We start from the raw sequence: 18,843 nt of genomic DNA on the forward strand, positions 1-18,843 counted from the left end.
ATCTATCACCTATTTGGAATATTGACTTTTTAGGCTATCAGATGCATTCATTAAGAAAGGATTTCAGCACATATGCCAAAGTTAGCATTCAGAGAGGGGGAAAAATGAGAACCAAAGTGAAATATGGAAGGTCATATAGGTTTTGTTCAGTATCCAGGAGAATATCTTAATGATAGAATATGAGTGCTCTGAGAAGTGTTGATCCTGAGGCTGTGCAGTCAATAGTCACAGGACAGCCAACTAGTGAGACCATTTAAAGACGACAGTGTGTTTCAAAATAATAATTGACGTCTGGAACGTGCAGGTATGAGACAAGCCCTGCTACAGTAACATACACAGTAAAATCCTAGTGAGGATAAAACAGGCATTATTTCTTACTCCTACCAAGCCCAGTACAGATTAGACCGCCTTCTTCAACTTTGTCCTCAGGCCGTCTGGAACGCACGGCCTCCAGCATTGCCACATGGGAAACAGTGATTTGTGGAAAGTAGACACAGTCTAACTGCCTGGGGCCAGAAGCGATACCACTTTTAGTAAGATTTGAGTGGTGAGGACTAGTCAAACTCTCTCCTTAGCTCCTGTGGGGCTGAGAAGTGTAGTCTTTCTTGAAAGAGAAAGCGGTTTGAGCACATACGACGTGTAAAACGCATTCGTATGATCTCCTTCCGTTCCTACAAGAAAACTCAGAGGCAGGTAAGGCGAGGATACTTGCGTTTTTTCCAGTTGAGGAAACTGAGGGGTAGGGAACATAAGTAACGTTCCAAAGGACACCCAGCTAGTATTCAGGTGACATTTAGACTGTCTTACTCTGTATACATCCTAAATCTGAAAATGAGATAGACAAATGTGCCACTCTGTGACAGAAGACAGTTGTTTTGACAACAATAAACTCTCTTTCTTTTATATGTTGATAGAAAGGTATCTGGTGGGACTGTCATTAAAATATTTCAACAACTAATCGAAATCAATTTCCTAGTTCATCTTACTCTATAACTAATAAGCTTATCTCCACCATAATATCAACGCTACGGGAACAATTTGCCTGCGTTTTCGTCCTCCCTGCTGACCTGAGCTCTCGAGGCCATGGACTGTGTCTGATTCCTCTTAGTACCCCAGCATCGAGCACAGTGCCCTGCAAGCAGTAGGTACTCCGTAAATGTTAAAATAAATGAAATCCTGGCTGATGTTCACCTGTGCTCAGTGGGACAAGTAGCTGAGCTATTTCTTCGTAGCGAGGCTGGAGATGTCTGGCAGCTTCTTGCCTTTTAAGACATTCACCACCACATGCATGCATGACATGCTATGATTATAGAACAAGGACTCGCTCAGTGTAGAACTAATGAGCCCATAGGAGGACTGAAATCAAACCTTCGTCTCTTTAATATTGTGTTCTCGGGGACTGAGTTACCACACCAGCCTCTCCTATAATGGAATCAGTGAAGCAAGCTAATATATTATTATTCAGCATTAAAAGAAAGAAAGCCCTCACCCCCGTGCCCCCTTCCCCTCCCCACCTTCTTGCTGGAGTACTCTCTTTTCCTCCGTCTCCTGAAGACGGAGTGAGAAGGCACACTGTAAGGGTTTTCTTAGGAATTCTACTGACTTTATAGAGATAATTGTCACTGCTAAGAATAGAGATGTATGTGCTCCGTTGATGACAATTGCAAAAGATGGCGAAAATTCTTGCAGTGTTAACACTTTATGCAAAACTTAGTTCTGGCTCTTATGCTATCTAACTCTGGGACTTTGGTCGAATACTCCATCTCCCTGAGCACCCCATGAAGAGGTTAAGTTTTTCTGTGGGTCTTAGTGGAGCAATGATTGGCATCTAAAGGAGATAATTCTTCATGCATGAGCGTGTCCCACACATTGAAGGAAATTTTGCATGCCTGCTCCCAGGTGCTAAGTGCCAGCAACACTCTCAGTCACTGATGATGGGAAAATGCCCGACCTGTTCCAAAATGCCCCCTTCCCTTGGGTGGGGGATGTGCCATCTTGAATTGGGAGCCACTATACATGATTATCAGGAACCAAGGCTCTTCAGGTCTAGTATTTTAAGATTCTAGGAGAGTTCTAACTATGCTTATTAGAAATGTTATTTTACTTTAGAAAGATTAATGATGACCAAACAATAATAGTAATCAGCAGCTACCGAATGCCCACTGCAGGTGCTGGGCCGTGTGCTTTGTATGCATAGTTCATTCAATCAAACAGCCAGTCTGCAAAGTTGACCTTATTTATGCTTCCATTTTATTAAAGCCAGTGAACTTAGAAAGATTAACTGCGGAAAGCAACATGGACAGTAAATACTGGATCAAGGATGAGGAAGTGATAAAAGTGGAGAAAGGGTAGGAAAGGGGGAACCAGCATTTACTGGATGGACTCTAAGTGCCAAGTACTGTGCTATGTATATTTATGTCTTCTGTCTCATGAAATCTCTTCCAACAACCATGAGACAAGCATATTTTAACATTGTTATTTCACAGATGAGGAAGGCGGGGATCGGGGTGGTTAAACATACAGCTATTTGACTGCACTTCTTTTCAGTTTTGTTTTCTGTCCTATAATGTTGACCCCCAAGTAATCAAAGTCTTTGAGGTTATTTTAAAGAGAGCTCAGTCATGAGTCTGTTTAACCTCTGAAAAGTGGAAGTGTAGATTTGCCTGCCTCGTTCCGTCTTCATTGGACAGAAAGTGATTGAAAATGATGATACGCTGGTGAGCAGCATATTGGATTACCAGGTTTATTAATTCATTCATCAGACATCATCCCACCCATTTCTTCTTCTGCTACAATTTCAGGCTATCTTCCCATTTTTCACTACTCCCCACCTGTGGCCAGTTTCTCTCTCACTCCCACTTCTTAAGTATTTAGGGAATTAAAAGCGGGTGAGCAAGTTAGTCATGTTCTTTTTAAACTTTCAAAGTGACTGCTGTAGACAGAGAGTGATTTCCTCGATGCTCTGGAGGATAAAAATCATTCTCGGTGCTTTATTTGTGCGTGTGTGCTCTTGACGCCAATAATAAAAAACTGTGATGCCATCCGGCTTATGGATTACTGTGGAAATGACTCAAGATAACTGATCAGGGAGTGGGTGACTCATAACTAAATCACCGCCAGACACCAACTGGCTCCTGCTACGCGCAGCGTCCTGGGCAGCCGAAGGATGGATGTGATAGGCCTATTTTAAATGTTAAGTCGTTGGAGCGCATTCCCCTGCCAGGCTTGGAGACTGTCCAGCTGAAATTCACTCCTCCTTGGAGTCTGTCAGAAAGCTGCTGCGACAGCGGCGCCTGCGCATCACGGCAGCAGGCGCTACATCCGCAAAGCCGCAGCATCGCACGCAGAGGTTGGAGCTGTCCCCAGTAGGTTAGGAGAGCGCCTTTGCCCCATACCTCCAGGGAGGGGAAATGTAGCCTGAGTTTTATAGTAGGAGAGTCTGAGTCAGAATGATGCACTAAATTGCCGTTTTCCCTATGCAGATTTGAGGGCAGCCCTGGGAACTAATAAAATAGGTGGAAGCTAAGGCTGGAAAGAATCTTCAAGAGCAATAACTCGGGAAGACCCTGCAGCCTAGAGAGATTGGGTCACTTACCAAAGGTTGTGCAATTTATTAGCAGCAGCAGGAAAGGGCTAGAGATGCCATATTCCTAACCTACTCTACCAGCATTTTTTTTTTGTTTCAGTGGGTTTTGTCATACATTGATATGAATCAGCCATAGAGTTACACGTATTCCCCATCCCGGTCCCCCATCCCACCTCCCTCTCCACCCAATTCCTCTGGGTCTTCCCAGCCCACCAGGCCCGAGCACTTGACTCATGCATCCCACCTGGGCTGGTGGTCTGTTTCACCACAGATAATATATCTGCCAGCATTTTTGAAACTTTATGATGTGTGGGAGTCAGAGGGGATTGTGCCAGAGTGCAAATTCTGATTCAGAGGTCTGGGATGAGATACTGGGCGTTGGCATCTTTAACAAGCTCTCAGGTGATCTCGAAGCTGCAGGTCTTAGGACCACACTCTGAACAGCAAGGTTTTACAACATGTTGCCCCCCCTACGCCAGGAGGTTTGGTCCTTTAGCGGTAGGAACATGAATCTCTCGCGGGAGCGTTGGGTGGGGGAGGCACCGGGCGGCTCGCCTCCTTTCCCGTAACTCTCCTCCCCTCTCCTCCGCGCTCCCTCGCTTCTCGCTTTATTCCTGCCCTTGCGTCTTTCTTCCTTCCCCCTTATCTTCAGCATAAAGTTATAACCACAGAAAGCGGATAAGTATATGCTGGCTTTCCTAGAAGGTGGTTACTGATAGGGAATGCCCAGGGTCAAAACGAACAGTGTTGTCAGGCGAAGGAATCCTCCCGATGTGGTTTGCAGGTGACCTATGCCGTTGGCGCCTTGTCTAAGTCAGTCTATGAGCGAATGTTTAAGTGGCTGGTGGCACGCATCAACAGGGTCCTGGATGCCAAGCTGTCAAGACAGTTCTTCATTGGCATTCTTGACATCACTGGTTTTGAGATGCTTGATGTAAGTATATCTGGTAAGAGTGAAGTTGATGTATATTTACAAGAGGATTAGACTATGTGAATTGAATGTCAGAAGATGTAGTAAGCGCATGGTGAGAATCATTCTGGGCAAACTTAAACAGCTACTGTGGTTGGAAAAAGCTATTATTAATATTAACAAATAATAAAAATCATAATTAGCAGTGCTAAGAAATTAATTCAGCTTTAAATAAAGGTAAATTAAGACATCTTTTATGATTTTGAATTGTAATATCATTAAATATTAATTTCCTATCATAATCTTAATTTGCAGATATATATGAAGGACGTCAAGAATATAATTGAGCAATTTTTACTTATTGGGTTTATTTGCCAACATACAATAGTGGTTATGGTTTTTACATTTTCCAAGTGAATCTCTATTTTATTTTATTTTTTTATTGAAGTATATTTGACAATTAAAAATATATATTTAAGTAGAACAACTTGTTGAGTGCACATATACATTGTGAAATAATCACTACAATTGAGTTAATTAACATATCCATCACCTCCAATAATTACTAATTTTCTCAATTTTATTTCTAATCACAACCTTGAAGTATAACAGTCTTGAACAACTTTGCATTAATTTTACCAATGAAAAGTTACAACAGTTCTTCAATCAGCATACGTTGGTTTTGGAGCAAGAGGAATACAGGAGAGAAGGCATTGACTGGGTGCCCATCGACTGTGGCCTGGATTTGCAAGCCTGCGTGGATCTTGTTGAGAAGGTGAGGCATGTTTCTCCCTCATCCATTTTTGCTTAAGGAGAATTGGCCCTGCTTGCTGTGTTGACCCGTGGCAGGTCCCTGGCTCTGTCAAGGGGACGGGAAAGGGGGCAGGAGAGCTCTGCACACATTCTTCTAAGGGATTTTCTGTGCAGCGCTGCGGCGTCCTAACTAAACGCCCACATCAGTTACCGACTCCATCATCTCCAGCTCATACCGTCACTACACATTTACTGCTCATGCATGGCCTCCGCCGCTAATGCGTGAGGAAGCTTGTTGAGATTAAAAATGGTCACGCTCTTGACTGGAAAAGCACAGAGCTGGAAATATGAACAGTGTAGGGCCTGGCTGATTAACATAAGGTGAATGAGTAGACCCAGAGCAGCTTAACGAAATTTGGCAAATTAGCATGCAAACAAACAACCGCCATAAATCCTCAAGGCCGCTACCTTGCAGGATGTAGTTTGTTCATTTAATTGGACAAGTACCAGTTAGTTTAAGTAATTTATGACAATACTTCATGGCTTATTAGTAAATTAGCTGCAGTGTATGGTTTCCACATTCAGTGATGTTCCCATACTCTGAAATCTTTCCATGTGCCCTAGAAAAGATTAACCAGACTTGCTGGGGGAGTTCAGCATGGTTTTTCTGGGGCTTTGTCCGAGGGAGCAAGCATGGTGGGGTGTGAGCAGCTGTGTGGCCTTGTGTTTTGCAGTAGTTGTGGATTACAGTGAATTCTGCACACTGGTCTGGACAACTATGCTTTGGTCTCACATTTGATTCTCAGCAGCCCTGTTCAGAAAGGGGTGAGGATGGCGAACCTCTCACTGTCTTTTGGGGGGCCCAGATTTTATCAATCACCGTCCCATCCATTTTACATGTTAGATCTTTAGATGAAACTAAATCTTTGAAAATAGCCATTATTCTTAACAGGCATGGACATCACATTGATTTTAATTCATTTTATAACCAGTGATCTTCCTGGGGAGGGGACAGGCTGATTCAAAAAATGATGATAATGAACCAACTGGTGAGTTGATTAAAAATAATGATAATAATGAACTGTCCATGGTCTGGGAAATGTTTGATGGCATCATTAGAGTTATCGTTTTCTAATTGGAAACGAAGCAGAACTGGAGCTCCTTCAAGGGACAGCTTTAACTTTGGACAGTTGTCACCTGTAAAATCTACTTACTTTAAATATGACAAAACATTGTATTCAGGCAGGAAGGTGGGATGCAGACATTATTCAACTCTTGATACGTCTGTAAATGTAGTTGATCTGAAGTCTATTATCTTATTTATGACAAACTTATTCTAAGTAAGACACCAGCAACACTGATATAATTTTCCTGTACTTTCTACTGATATGATAGAACAAGGGGAAAAAATGAGTAAATGATAAAAGGAAAAGATAAGTGTTTGGTTTCCTGTGATTTATTTCAAAGGTTCAGGTCAGGCAAATGTGGAATACTAAAACCTTTCTTGAAATGATTCTATATTTTGAAAAGATCATTGTGTTTGTTCAGTCTACATGAAGGAAATTTTTAGTAAATATTAATGATCAAACTCCCTCCTTGAAACAGACTGCATCATGGGAACTTTTCAAAGTTCAAAGGAACTAAAATACATCACTACATGTAAAATATAGAATACATCTGTGTGTTTATAAGGAAAAAGTTTTAATACATATAAGTTTTGAGTTTTTATATTTATAAAAAAGTTTATATCAAGCTAAAAAACACGTTTTCATGCCAACTTTGTTAATTTGGTCTTCAAGCATACAGTAACCTCCTTTTATAAATATGCAGTGAACAGATCTATTATAGGATTAACTTACACTTACCTCATTACTTGAATTATTCTAGTTTGTTTAGAACTTGAACATCAGTAATCTACATATTAAATATTAACATATGATTACATATTTATGATTTTACGTAGGTTTTGGTAAAGAGATTTTTTTTTTTTTTTTAAACAAGTACATCCAAAATTATACATTGAAAAACTGTTGCCCCTGCAGCGGAGTCACCTTGAGAAGCTACATCCTTCTTTCAGTAATTCAGCCATTTTGGAAAAAGTCCCTCACAAGATGGGGATTAGGATAAATTGTTAGAGTTTTACTGTCATCAGGGGAAAATTGACTTCAATACCAATCATCTTAACTGTTTTTTAATCCTAGCTGTATTACCTATTTTTCACATAATTTGCCTGAGTTAGCTAGATAACTCATGATTGTTTCTATGCAATGACCCACAGTCAGACTACAGGTCACTTCCATGTGCCAATAGTCAAAGGTGTCAGATATCCCAGAGAAGGTTCTAAAATAGTTTTAGATTCTGGTATCATCTTGGCAATGAGTGTTGCCACTTCCCCAGTAGAGTTCTTTAGATATGCTAATTCTGGTATTTTTTTAATAAAATTAATCATGTTAATATCTAGTTAGTTATCCCTTGAATGCATATGACTGTTTTCTTTAAACATGTTGCCTTGTGGTTTTCCCTCACAACATTTACTTTCTGCCTAACCACTGCCCACAGTAAAGCAGCCCATCCAAAGCCCAAAGCTGTATGTCTTTGTGTTCACCTATCAATTAATCCCTTTGCTGAGGACCTAGATTTTAGTCACCTCAGGACCCACTCTACTAAGTGTTGGGAGAAATACAAACCAGACGCATCATCCTGGCACTCAAGGAGCTGAGGATATAATTAGCAAGATGTCTGAAGACCAAAACTTTATTAGTTTTCAGCTTTTAAGAAGTAAGTGTATTTAGCGGCTACTTGTTTGGATCACGTCCTTGCCACCCCAGTGGTGAGGGCGGGATTCCTCTCCCAGGGTGATGGGAATGGCCGACCACAGGATGCCCGGCGGCGGGCAGGTGAGACGGGCAGCAGCTTCCTAGTCACACATCCTCACAGGCTGGGGAGGAGGGTGCTGCATGCCGGGAGGGGCTGCACGGGACTTGCCTGTAGGAGCAGAATGAGTAATCGAGAGCTGAGCTGTGCAAGGCAGGCCTTGTGGTGATAATAGGGTGAGGTGACCCGGGATTCCCACTGGAGGATGTGCTGGGCTTGTTTAAACAATTCCATGGACTGGTAGGGAACTGAAGTCCCTACTCAAGAATCAGCGGGCTCTGTGCCTGTCCCCGTGAGAAAGTGTGTTGCAAGCCCGGAGGACGTAACCCACAGGAGCATGTGGGGAGGGGAACCTGTGATTCGGTTCTCCTGGTGTTGCCCAGATGTCAAAGCCCACACACAAAATGTTGGACCTTAATTTTAGGCCTAATACTTCATTACTGTGTATAAAACTTTGAATTAAATGTGTAAAACTTAAGCGTTTGTTATAAATAGCACTTGCCCTTAAGACGTATGCAGTCAAACAGGAGATTTGTAAGTCTAATAAATGTAAAAATATGTCAGGATAAATGTGGTAAAGCCACAAAGGCTCACAGAACTCAGAAGAGCAGATATCACCTCTGCTGCAGGAATATAGGAAGGCCTGGTGGAAAAGGTGGAAAATTTCAGCTGGATCTGAAGAAATGGACATGATTTCAACAGGTGAAAAGAGGAAGACAGTGAGCATGTGGAGGGATGGGCAAGAGTAAAGGCTTAGGAACAGGAAAGTAGTGGATGCAGTTAAAAATCTGATGAGAGTTTAAAATATTCAGAGGGAAGGATTTACAAAAAGGGAGTCAGGCTGTGAAGGGATTTTAATGAATTTATAACGTATTTTTAGGTGATGGTGAGCCAGAGAGGATTCCGCACTGGGTAATGGGGTAGTCAGAGATGCTTGGGTTTACTCTGGTGGGTTTGTGTATGGGGTCAGGAATGGGAGGAAAGACTAGAGTTAGGGTGATTAAAAAGCTGTTACAGCAAGTGAGGAATAGAGGCCTTGAATCGGGATAGTGGAAATGGAAATAGCAAGAAAGTGACAGATGTAAAAGAGAGGAGGGTTGAATTGATAATATTTGAAGAGGGAGAGGTTACAACATTAATGTTCAGAGTCAGGGCAACTGACTCAGGCCATTTACTGTGCAATAGAGGACAATTGATGCTATGAGGCAGAACATAATTACTTCTTTCCCTGACCTATTTGGAGATTAATTTGCTAGAGGGCCTCATATTTATTAAAAGTTTTATACTTCCTAAGCATTGGAGAAATGGAGAAGACCCTGAAGAAATAGAGCTTTTCCCTCCTCAGTGGTTTAATTGTTACATTTTGAGCTGTGATATCTACTTGCTTTGCATAAAGCATCCCTTCATCCCCAAACAGAAGATGGCTTCATTGGAGTCCCAGGGACATGGCAGTCCTCATATATGGGAGGTGGCTTTCCTGGAGACGGGCTGCTGCTTGCTGTGAGGCTTTGGCCTGTCCTTCTTGTTAACATGAACCATCCCAGGAGATGCTTACATTTTTCACGTGATTCATTCTAGTGTTTATGAAAGGTTGACTATTTCTGTGGCAGGAAAATATGAGGTACAAAATGGACTCCACACCTCCAAGACTTGGTGACTCAACTATTCAGTGTTATCAGATTTTCCTTCCTCCTTGTTCCCCTCCACATTTATCACTTTGTCAAGAACCCACCAGGTCAATGCTGCCAGGAGCAATACTTGGCATATTTGCTCACTACATCATTCCCCACTTGGATACTTGGGAGGGAAGATGATCTGCTGGAGTACAAGAGTTGTACAATATGTGCCAGATGTCCAAGAGTTGTTGATGGAATGTCCTTGAATGCATTTGCTGTAAAATGCAGGTTCTAAGTCTGAGATTAGACAGAAGAGGTAGAAGACCATAGTCTGTACATTAGAATGATAGACTCAGGTGGATCAAAAACATGTTCTTCAAGTATCTAATCATCCAAATTAGACCCATTCATCTGGCTCCAGTGGCATAATTTAAAACAAAGGATTTTAAACTACAAACAAATTTTCTTCTTGTATATCACCCAGCCAGAGCCTTAACTCGATATTGGTATGTTCTCTTTCCATGAAAATATTCAAGCCTAAGTTAGCCTACTTTTTAGAGGGAAACTGTAAAAGGAATTCAATGAGCTTTTAGGTGGGTTGGACCAGAATTGTAAGGTCTCTCCCAAATCTGAGAGTTTGTGGTTCTTGGGTAGATGGGTTGGTAGAGAATCGTGAAATTTATGTTGTTGGGCCAAGGGCTCATGGTTGTATCTTGGAACTCTCATGACATTTTCTATTACTTTATAGGCTGCTTACTATGTGCATGTCTTGTCTGCCCAGTTAGATGCTCTACAGCCAGAGCCCATGTCTGACTTTCCTGTTATAACTGGAAGTGTTTGGTACGGTGATTTGCTCATAGAAGGCATTTCAAAAATATCTGTGAAGGAGATAAATGACCATATAAACACACAAGTAGATTTGCAAATATAGGAATCCTTGATCTTTCCCTCACCAAACATGGCAACGTCCACCACCCATTTGCTCAAACCAAAACCTCAGTCATCCTTCCTCTTTCTACTTCACCCCGCATTCTATCCATCAGCAAGTTGTGGCCCAGGTCTGCTAACACCCACATCACGTTTCAGTGACCGTTCCCCGTCTCTAACACTATCACGTGTTTAGATCAGGGGTCAGTAAACTGTGGCCCTGCAGACCAAATCCGGCCTGAAGCCTGTTTTTGGAAGTAAAGTTTGAATGCAACATCATCACAACCATCTTACTTACATATTGTCAATTGCTTTCAGGACTGAAATGGCCAAGTTGATGGCAGGGAGCAACAGAAACTCTATGGCCCACAAAGTCTAACAGCTTCACTGTAAGGCCCTTAAGAGACAAAGGTTGCTGACTGGGCCCTCAATTTCCTATCACTTATCCTTTCCTGTTTGCTTTTTAAATAACCCTTTAAAAATGTAAAAACCATTTTTAGTTCACTGGCTTTCCAATAGAGACGACAGTCAGGATTGGCCAATAGGCTTTTCTTTGCTAACCAAAACAAATAATCCTTTTTAAGCGTTAATTAAATCATAATCACTTTATTGTAAAAAATCTCCAAAGGCCTCTCATTTTAAAATTAAATCCAAATGTCTTACCACGGCCTGGAAATCTTCTAGGTTCCAGCACTGTGTCCCTCTCCTCCCACGTACTATCTCCGACCAGTTCTGCGCAGTCCACACTTGTCTTTGGCAGGACCTCAAACCTGCTAAGAGTGCTCCCGCCTCAGGGCCTCTGCACTCTTCATTCTTCTGCCCAGAGTACTTGTATACATGTCTTCTCAGATCAGAAGGTTTTACTGAACTCTCCTACTAAGAGAGTTCTCACGTAGCCTCTGTCGTTCTCTCTCTCTTTACTTTGCATGATTGCTTCAGGGTGCTTATAGGAAACTAAATTATTTATTTAGTGTTTATCTGTCTATTGTCGGTCAGCTCCACTGAAAGGTAAGCACCCCGAGGACAGATACTCTGTGTACGTGGCTTGTGACTTCATTGACAGCTCCGGCAGATGTCTAGTGCTTAGTAGGTATTTAATAAATGTTTGTTGAGTGGATGATGGTCTAGTTAAATGTAGTGAAGATCCCTTGTCAACTAATTAGGTTTGTGAGAAAGAATTTACACTCATCCCCTAGTGAGAATACTGTTTATTAGTATCTTTTTTTTGTTGTTTTTTCATCTACTGTTCATCTGTATCTCCAAGCAGCCAATGGGCATCTTTTCCATCCTCGAAGAAGAATGTATGTTTCATCAGGCTACAGATGTGACTTTCAAGACCAAACTTTTTGACAACCATTTTGGAAAGTCGGTTCATTTCCAGAAGCCCAAGCCTGACAAGAAATATGAAGCTCACTTTGAACTTGTCCATTATGCAGGAGTGGTAAGTTACTTCTAGACCCTCAGTCCTGAATTATCTTGCCTCTATTTCAAATGTACTCAGCCCAAATCTTTAGATAAAATATAAGTAAATATATCAATAAAGTTTAAGTTAAATGAAGAGACAAACAAAATAAATCTCAGTTCCCCAAAAAAGTTGGTATAGACTTTTAGTACCTAGGAGATGAAATACCATACTATAATAACAGAGGTCAAAAATTTCAAAAATAGACTCTCACCCAATTCAAAGTAAGACCATTTCAGAAAGTCTCGGAGACCATCAAAGGCATGGGCTTTTCCTTATTCATCCTTTCTTTCAACTGCACATTGTGTGAATGAGTGATTTCAACTGATCTTTTTACTGAAGTTTTTTTTTTTTTCATTCTCTCATAAAGAGTCACTATGAGGTAATGGTCTCTAAACTATGACCAACAAAGATTCCTAATGCCCCTCACTCCCTCACCTCATTTCCCCCCTGGGGGTATGGGTGTGTGTGTGTGTGTTCACATACGTGTGTGTGCACGTGCCTTTTCATTCCGCTTTTATGATTCTGGGCAGTGATTCTGGGTGGAACAAAGAGAACTGATAAAGGATAAAATAATACCCAACCTAAATATGACCTGCCAATTTTACCTAGATATGTTTGTAACTCTCTTCTTTGATATCCTTGAATATTAATTATAATAATATTTACAGTGAAATGCTATAACGTTTGTGGAGGGCTCACCTTGCATCAGAGGCAGTTGTTTTATTCCATCCATTTTCGCCTGTATCAAGGAGGGCTGGTGTGAATTGTCCTGGAGACGCCATCTATTCCTTCCACCCGCTCTGGCTTAGTGTTCCTCTCCCTCCCTGCTTCTTCCCTCTCCCTCCCTCCCTTTCTCTTCCTTTCCTTCCACAGTGCAAATGGTAAAGCCTGAGACGCTCTTTCGGTTGCACATAGGTTTCTGGAGTGTTTATTCAGTACTGTTACATTAAACTGATTTAAATTCAAATGACATACACGATGTATGATTTTTTTAAAAGAATTATGTAATTTGCTAAGGAACTTATGCATTCTCCTTTTTTGTTACCTGAACTACATGCCTTTCCAAAGGTGCCTTATAACATCAGTGGCTGGCTTGAAAAGAACAAAGACTTTCTTAATGAAACAGTGGTGGCTATATTTCAGAAGTCGTCCAACAGACTCCTGGCAAACCTTTTTGAAAATTACATCAGTACCAACACTGGTGAGTCAAACAATCTTCCTCAATTTTTCAGCCTTAGAATGGAGCCCACGTCTGCCTCAGCGCGTACAAAAATCCTGGCTTCTTTCCTGAGAGACGTGTGTCTGCTCCCCGGGGCCTGAGTCATCCCCTCTTACTAGCCTTTCTGTCCTCAGGCTGGCGGTTCTTCAGGGAAACAGTGCTCCAGGGTAGATAGATTTCAAGGAGCCTGCTCCAGCCGGTTTTTATCCTCTATTCAACCAAGTTGCAAAGAGAGAGCAGCAAACCATGTTTTGATGAATGATTTTGGGGAAATAACAAGCTCCTTTAATACACATGCCCCAAATATCTTGGAATTCTCCTTCATAGTGCCTTTATATTGTAGTAATGGGATTTTTATGGGCTTCATGGGGGCAGAGATTATGTCTCACTTGTTCAAGTGTGGTCTCAAGCATGTAACATATGCCTGTTTAGCAGGCACTCCATAAATACTTGCTGACCAGCTAATAACTAATCTTGTTTAGTAGTTTGTAATTTACAAAGTAAGGCTTCCCAAGTAGCTTAGTGGTAAAGGATATGCATGCCAATGCAGGAGACGTGGGTTCGATCCCTGGGTTGGGACGATCCCTTGAAGAAGGAAATGGCAACCCACTCTAGTATTCTTGCCTGGAAAATCCTATGGGTGGAGGAGCCTGGCAGATTGCTGCTCATGGGGTTGCAAAAGAATTTGACAGGACTTACTGATTAAACAACAAACAACAGCAGCAGTTTCCAAACACTTCTAGATACATTATCTTACTCAATCCTGGTCATGACTCTTTCCAGGAAATCTCTCCCTATCTTACAGGAGCAAATACAGAAGAATTAAATAGCATCTCCAGATTTCACAAATCTACCTTTGAAAGATAAACCCAGGCATATTAAAAATTTTTAAGAATTTATTTGAGCAAAAAGCAACTTGAATTGGGCAGCACCAAACCAGAATGGCTTAAGGGCATTCCACCCACAGGAGCTCAACGAGAGACTTTTACAGAGAAAAGGTGGAGTGAATGGAGGATACTAGTGATTAGCTGCATCTAAAGCCCACGTGGCTGTTTGTGATTGGCTGTCCTTAGCTTCAATTCTGTAACCTTGAGACTTTCACAGGCATAGAGTTTGGTTTGCTTGCACAGGCTGCCACAGCATTGGAGCAGCTCAGTCTGACGCCTGCTTGCTCCTTGATTTAACACGACTAGATGGCAAAGCTGAGGTGGAAATAGAACTTGTGCTTACTAGCCTCCTGCCTATTTCACTCTCACTGTCTTCTGGAAACAAACAAAGCAGAGAGATGGACAGACTCGCTGGATTCAAGATCCGATTTAGACTTCTGCAGTGTGAGACGAAGCCTTTGAGGACACAAAGGCCAGGTTGCTGCCATCAGCCTCACATCTGGACTACTGCCTACTGCAGGGGGAAGCGCACCATGGTTCATAGCAGAAGTCCAAACTGGCAGCCCCTGAGCAGAACCTAGAATTCAAACATGGTTGGTCTACACTGGTTTAAAAAATCAGATGTACGCACTTGTATTTCCTTTTTCTTTTGAAAAATGGAAATTATGGGAAAACAAAACATCTGGCCAACCTTGTTTTAGATGCCCTTGTGAAAAAAGAATTGATGCTTTTGAGCTGTGATGTTGAAGATTCTTGAGAGTCGCTTGGGCTGCAAGGAGATCAAACCAGTCAATCCTAAAGGAAATCAACCCTGAATATTCATTAGAAGGACTGATGCTGAAGCTGAAGCTCTAATACTTTGGCCACCTGATGCGAAGAGTTGACCAATTATAAAAGACCCTGATGCTGGGAAAGATTGAAGGCAGGAGGAGAAGGGGACAACAGAGGACAAGGTGATTGGATGGTATCACCAACTCGATGGGCATGAGTTTCTGCAAGCTCCGGGAGATGGCGAAGGACAGGGAAGCCTGGTGTGGTGCAGTCCATGGGGTCGCAAAGAGTCATACACAACTGCATAACTGAATATCTACAACAATAAAATCTGGCCAACCTGGTTTCAAATGCCCTTGCGGCAGCGTGGCCACGTGTTCTTAAAGCGTGGTGTGTCCTCTCACTTTCTGATGTTCTCACCCTCCTCTTGTCTTACTTCCAGCTTCCGTAGGTGTCCCCTGTTTGGGACTCCTGATCAATTTGGTCAGGGAACGGAGAAATTTAGCACTTCCCGGCTCTGAAAGCACATGATGACATAATTTAGGAGCATGTCTGAAATCCCGTGGGTCCGCCTCAAGAGGAGATTGAGAAATGGCAGCTACTGTATTTGGACCCTGAAAATCTGCAGGCAGTGCATTTGCCTGATTCTAATAGCTTCTAAAGTACCTCTGAGAAGTTTGATAAATAGTGACCATGTAAATATATGGCTCGCAGATGAGTAATTCTCTGATCATAAGAAATCAGAGAGTGGTTTGAGAGAGGAAATTATCTTCGCACTCTTCAGGGTGTGCTGTGTTCTTTTGAACTAGAAGAGAAGAATTGTCCAGAATATCCTTTTTCATAATTCTTTTAAGACCCCTGGAAAACACTTGCCTCCAAGTTTCTGACTCATCCAAACACTGAATTACTCATAATAACCATACATTCTTCTAGAGAATCCAGGTACTGTAAATCAGCTACAATTCTTTAAAACAATAAATGGGAGGCAGCAGCGTTCCCTTTCCCTGGGTAAAAAGTGAAAGTATGAAGAAGTCAAGTGATTCCCTTAGAGGGCGTGGAACATGTCAAGAGGACATCAGTGATTAAACTATGATCCCTGCCTCAGCTGCTGCTCCAGCTAGAGAGTATTTTTTCAGTTTTTTATGTTGTTAGTTGGCCTATTTTTTCCAGATTGCCTATGGGTTTTGTACATCTTAATGAATTAGCACTACACAAATGTTTGTAAAACAGTTTGGCTTAGCATAGATTTGTTAGCCTCAAGAAAATGGGAATGGATTGTTTTTTACAAATTACAAAAATAATGCATGAGTGTTGCCCCAAAGACAATATGGAGAAACTAAAAAGAGGAAAATAAAGACTACCTATAATGTCATAGACATAACAATGGCTAACAGTTTAGTATACACTGTACCCAGCATTTATTATGTATATAGTCAGCCATAATACAACTACACTTATATATATATATTTATATATATATATACACACTTAAGATCATAATATACAGATATTTTGTTACCTAATTTTTCCCTCTCAAAATAAATCCTAGAAATCTTTCCAGGTCAGTAATAAGGATCTGCATCATCATTTTAAAAGGTGATGTGTTTCATCGTATACATACTCTTTTTTTATACTTTAACTAACCAATCTCCTATTGTTGACATTTAAATTTTTGCTTAATTTTTTTGTAATGACTAAATAATGTTTCAGTGAGTATCTTTGCACAGTTGCCTGCTATTTCTTTGAGAAAAAGCACCAGAAATAGACTTTGGGTTAAGACATAAATATTTTTAAAGCTTTGTAGACATTGCCTTATTGCTTCTAGAACTTTGACACATTTATGCTTTTATCACCAGGGTTTGATAATGTGACAAAAAGGAGCCTTTCTGTACTTTTTTTCTTTTTTTTTTTTAGCTCTACAGTTTGGGGAGAAGAAACGCAAGAAAGGAGCTTCATTCCAAATGGTTGCATCTCTGCATAAAGTAATTTTTAATTGTATCTATTCATATTTTAGCTACTTCACAACCTGCATATGTTATTACTTATTTGTAATTTTACATCTTCATATAAGGATAAAGTATCTGAAGTTAAGCAAGTTGGAAAAGTGGAATATTATCTTGGTATTTATGGATTTTAGTGAACAATGTTTTTCTCCTACTTAGATCTCGTTTATCAGCCTGGTGCTCATCTTACCACTGATGAAAGTATAGGCTCATAACAACTCACAGTTGCTGGGAAGCTATCTCCTTCCCTGCCCCTCCAGACTTTGGTCCCTCCCTTGCCTCAGGGAGATACCAACTGTAATATAATTGGTGCATTTGTGCGCAGAGCTTTTGCAGGACTCAGACTAAACTGTGTCCATGCCATTGGTTTTTTCTCCTCCTGCCCTGCTTGGCTTCCCTCCTTCTCCAGATAAATCTCTTGAACCAGAAGCTCCATCTCAGATTCTGCTTTCAGATGAAGATAAAATTTTTCCAGACAGAATACTTGAGAAACAATTTCTTTCTTCAAGTTATTTTATTGCCCTTCCATAAATTATTGCTATCAAATTTAAAACAGGTAGATATGATTCACAACAGAACAGTTAGATAAATATTGACTTGTCATAGGAAGAAAATAATGTATTTTGGTAAGCAGGGAAAAATGTTGAATTCATTATTTCATTGTTGGTTTGTATCTGGCTTTAAGACTAGGTTGATCATCATGGAGGCTCTGTGAGGTGGATTGGTCTCTTTAGTGATTTCTAAGTGATTTTGTGTTGCCTATGTTCTCCATTTTAGGAAAACCTAAATAAATTAATGAGTAACCTGAAATCAACTGCACCTCATTTTGTGAGATGCATAAATCCCAATGTGAACAAAACACCAGGTAAGTAGATTTCTTTGTAATCCACACTAGGAAACTCTTTTGATTTAAGCTTTGTTGAATGTCTTTTAAAGAAGCATTCACCAGTCTCTTTTATATAAGGGTAGATTTTCATAAAGAAAAACTACAATACATTAAAAGTGAGTTTTTCAAAACTTCCTCAAGATTGCCTTTGAATTAAGATTCAGGTGGACATGCAGAAGGATTTCACAAAGCAGACTCAATTGGGTAACATTAGAATACTTGATATTATCATTTAAATTCCTCCTCGAATTTCATGCTAAAATGTGAATGAGCTTCTATGCCATTGTCTACAAGGGCAAAGTATGAAAAAAAAAAAAAAAGGATTGAATAATCAGTTGGGGGATTAAGGTGGATATTTCAGCAAAAAGAAAATCATTTGGTCTAAATTATCTAAATTGACCATAAAGAGAGATTCTAAATCCATTTCTAATTGTTAAGAACTCCCTCTAGTCTTGCTTCATCATACTAATAGCTTCCCTCTCCTTAATAGTACCCATCTCTTTAGTTATGTACTTCTGGGCAGTAGATACTTTTAAAAAATGTTTTATTTTTTTCTTCTCTTTTATTGAGATATAATTAACACACAGCACTTATAAATTTAAAGTATACAGCATAATGGTTTGCCTTGTATACATTATGAAATGATTATAGGTTTAACATCCGTCATCTCTTATAGATTCAAAACAAGGAGAAAAACATTTCCTTGTGATGAGAACTCTTAGGATTTACTCTCTTAACAATTTTCAGTGTACCGTACTGCAGTGGTAACTATAGGGATCATGGTGCACATTACACCCCTAAGACTTACTTATCTTAAAAATGGAAGCTCACACCTTTTGATGACCTTTCATCCAATTTCCCCTCCCCTACCCCACTTCCGGTAACCCCAAAATTGAATCTATTTTTTTATGCATTTGTTTGTTTGTTTTTTAAAGATTCCATGTAT

The 18,843-nt window shown here is 40.6% G+C and overlaps 1 protein-coding gene across 1 annotated transcript in view; it reads left to right on the plus strand.

Annotated features, from left to right (window-relative positions):
* MYH15 (myosin heavy chain 15) overlaps nucleotides 1-18,843 on the plus strand; it is a 144,754-nt gene that overhangs the window by 45,840 nt on the left and 80,071 nt on the right. The window contains exons 14-19 of the mRNA XM_065913562.1: nucleotides 4,371-4,520; nucleotides 5,101-5,271; nucleotides 11,934-12,107; nucleotides 13,200-13,332; nucleotides 16,923-16,990; nucleotides 17,789-17,876. Of these exons, the coding sequence (XP_065769634.1) occupies nucleotides 4,371-4,520; nucleotides 5,101-5,271; nucleotides 11,934-12,107; nucleotides 13,200-13,332; nucleotides 16,923-16,990; nucleotides 17,789-17,876 (784 nt within the window). The remainder of the gene's footprint in view (nucleotides 1-4,370; nucleotides 4,521-5,100; nucleotides 5,272-11,933; nucleotides 12,108-13,199; nucleotides 13,333-16,922; nucleotides 16,991-17,788; nucleotides 17,877-18,843) is intronic.

The sequence above is a fragment of the Muntiacus reevesi genome, chromosome 21 (genome assembly GCF_963930625.1).
Source record: "Muntiacus reevesi chromosome 21, mMunRee1.1, whole genome shotgun sequence".
NCBI lineage: Eukaryota > Metazoa > Chordata > Mammalia > Artiodactyla > Cervidae > Muntiacus > Muntiacus reevesi.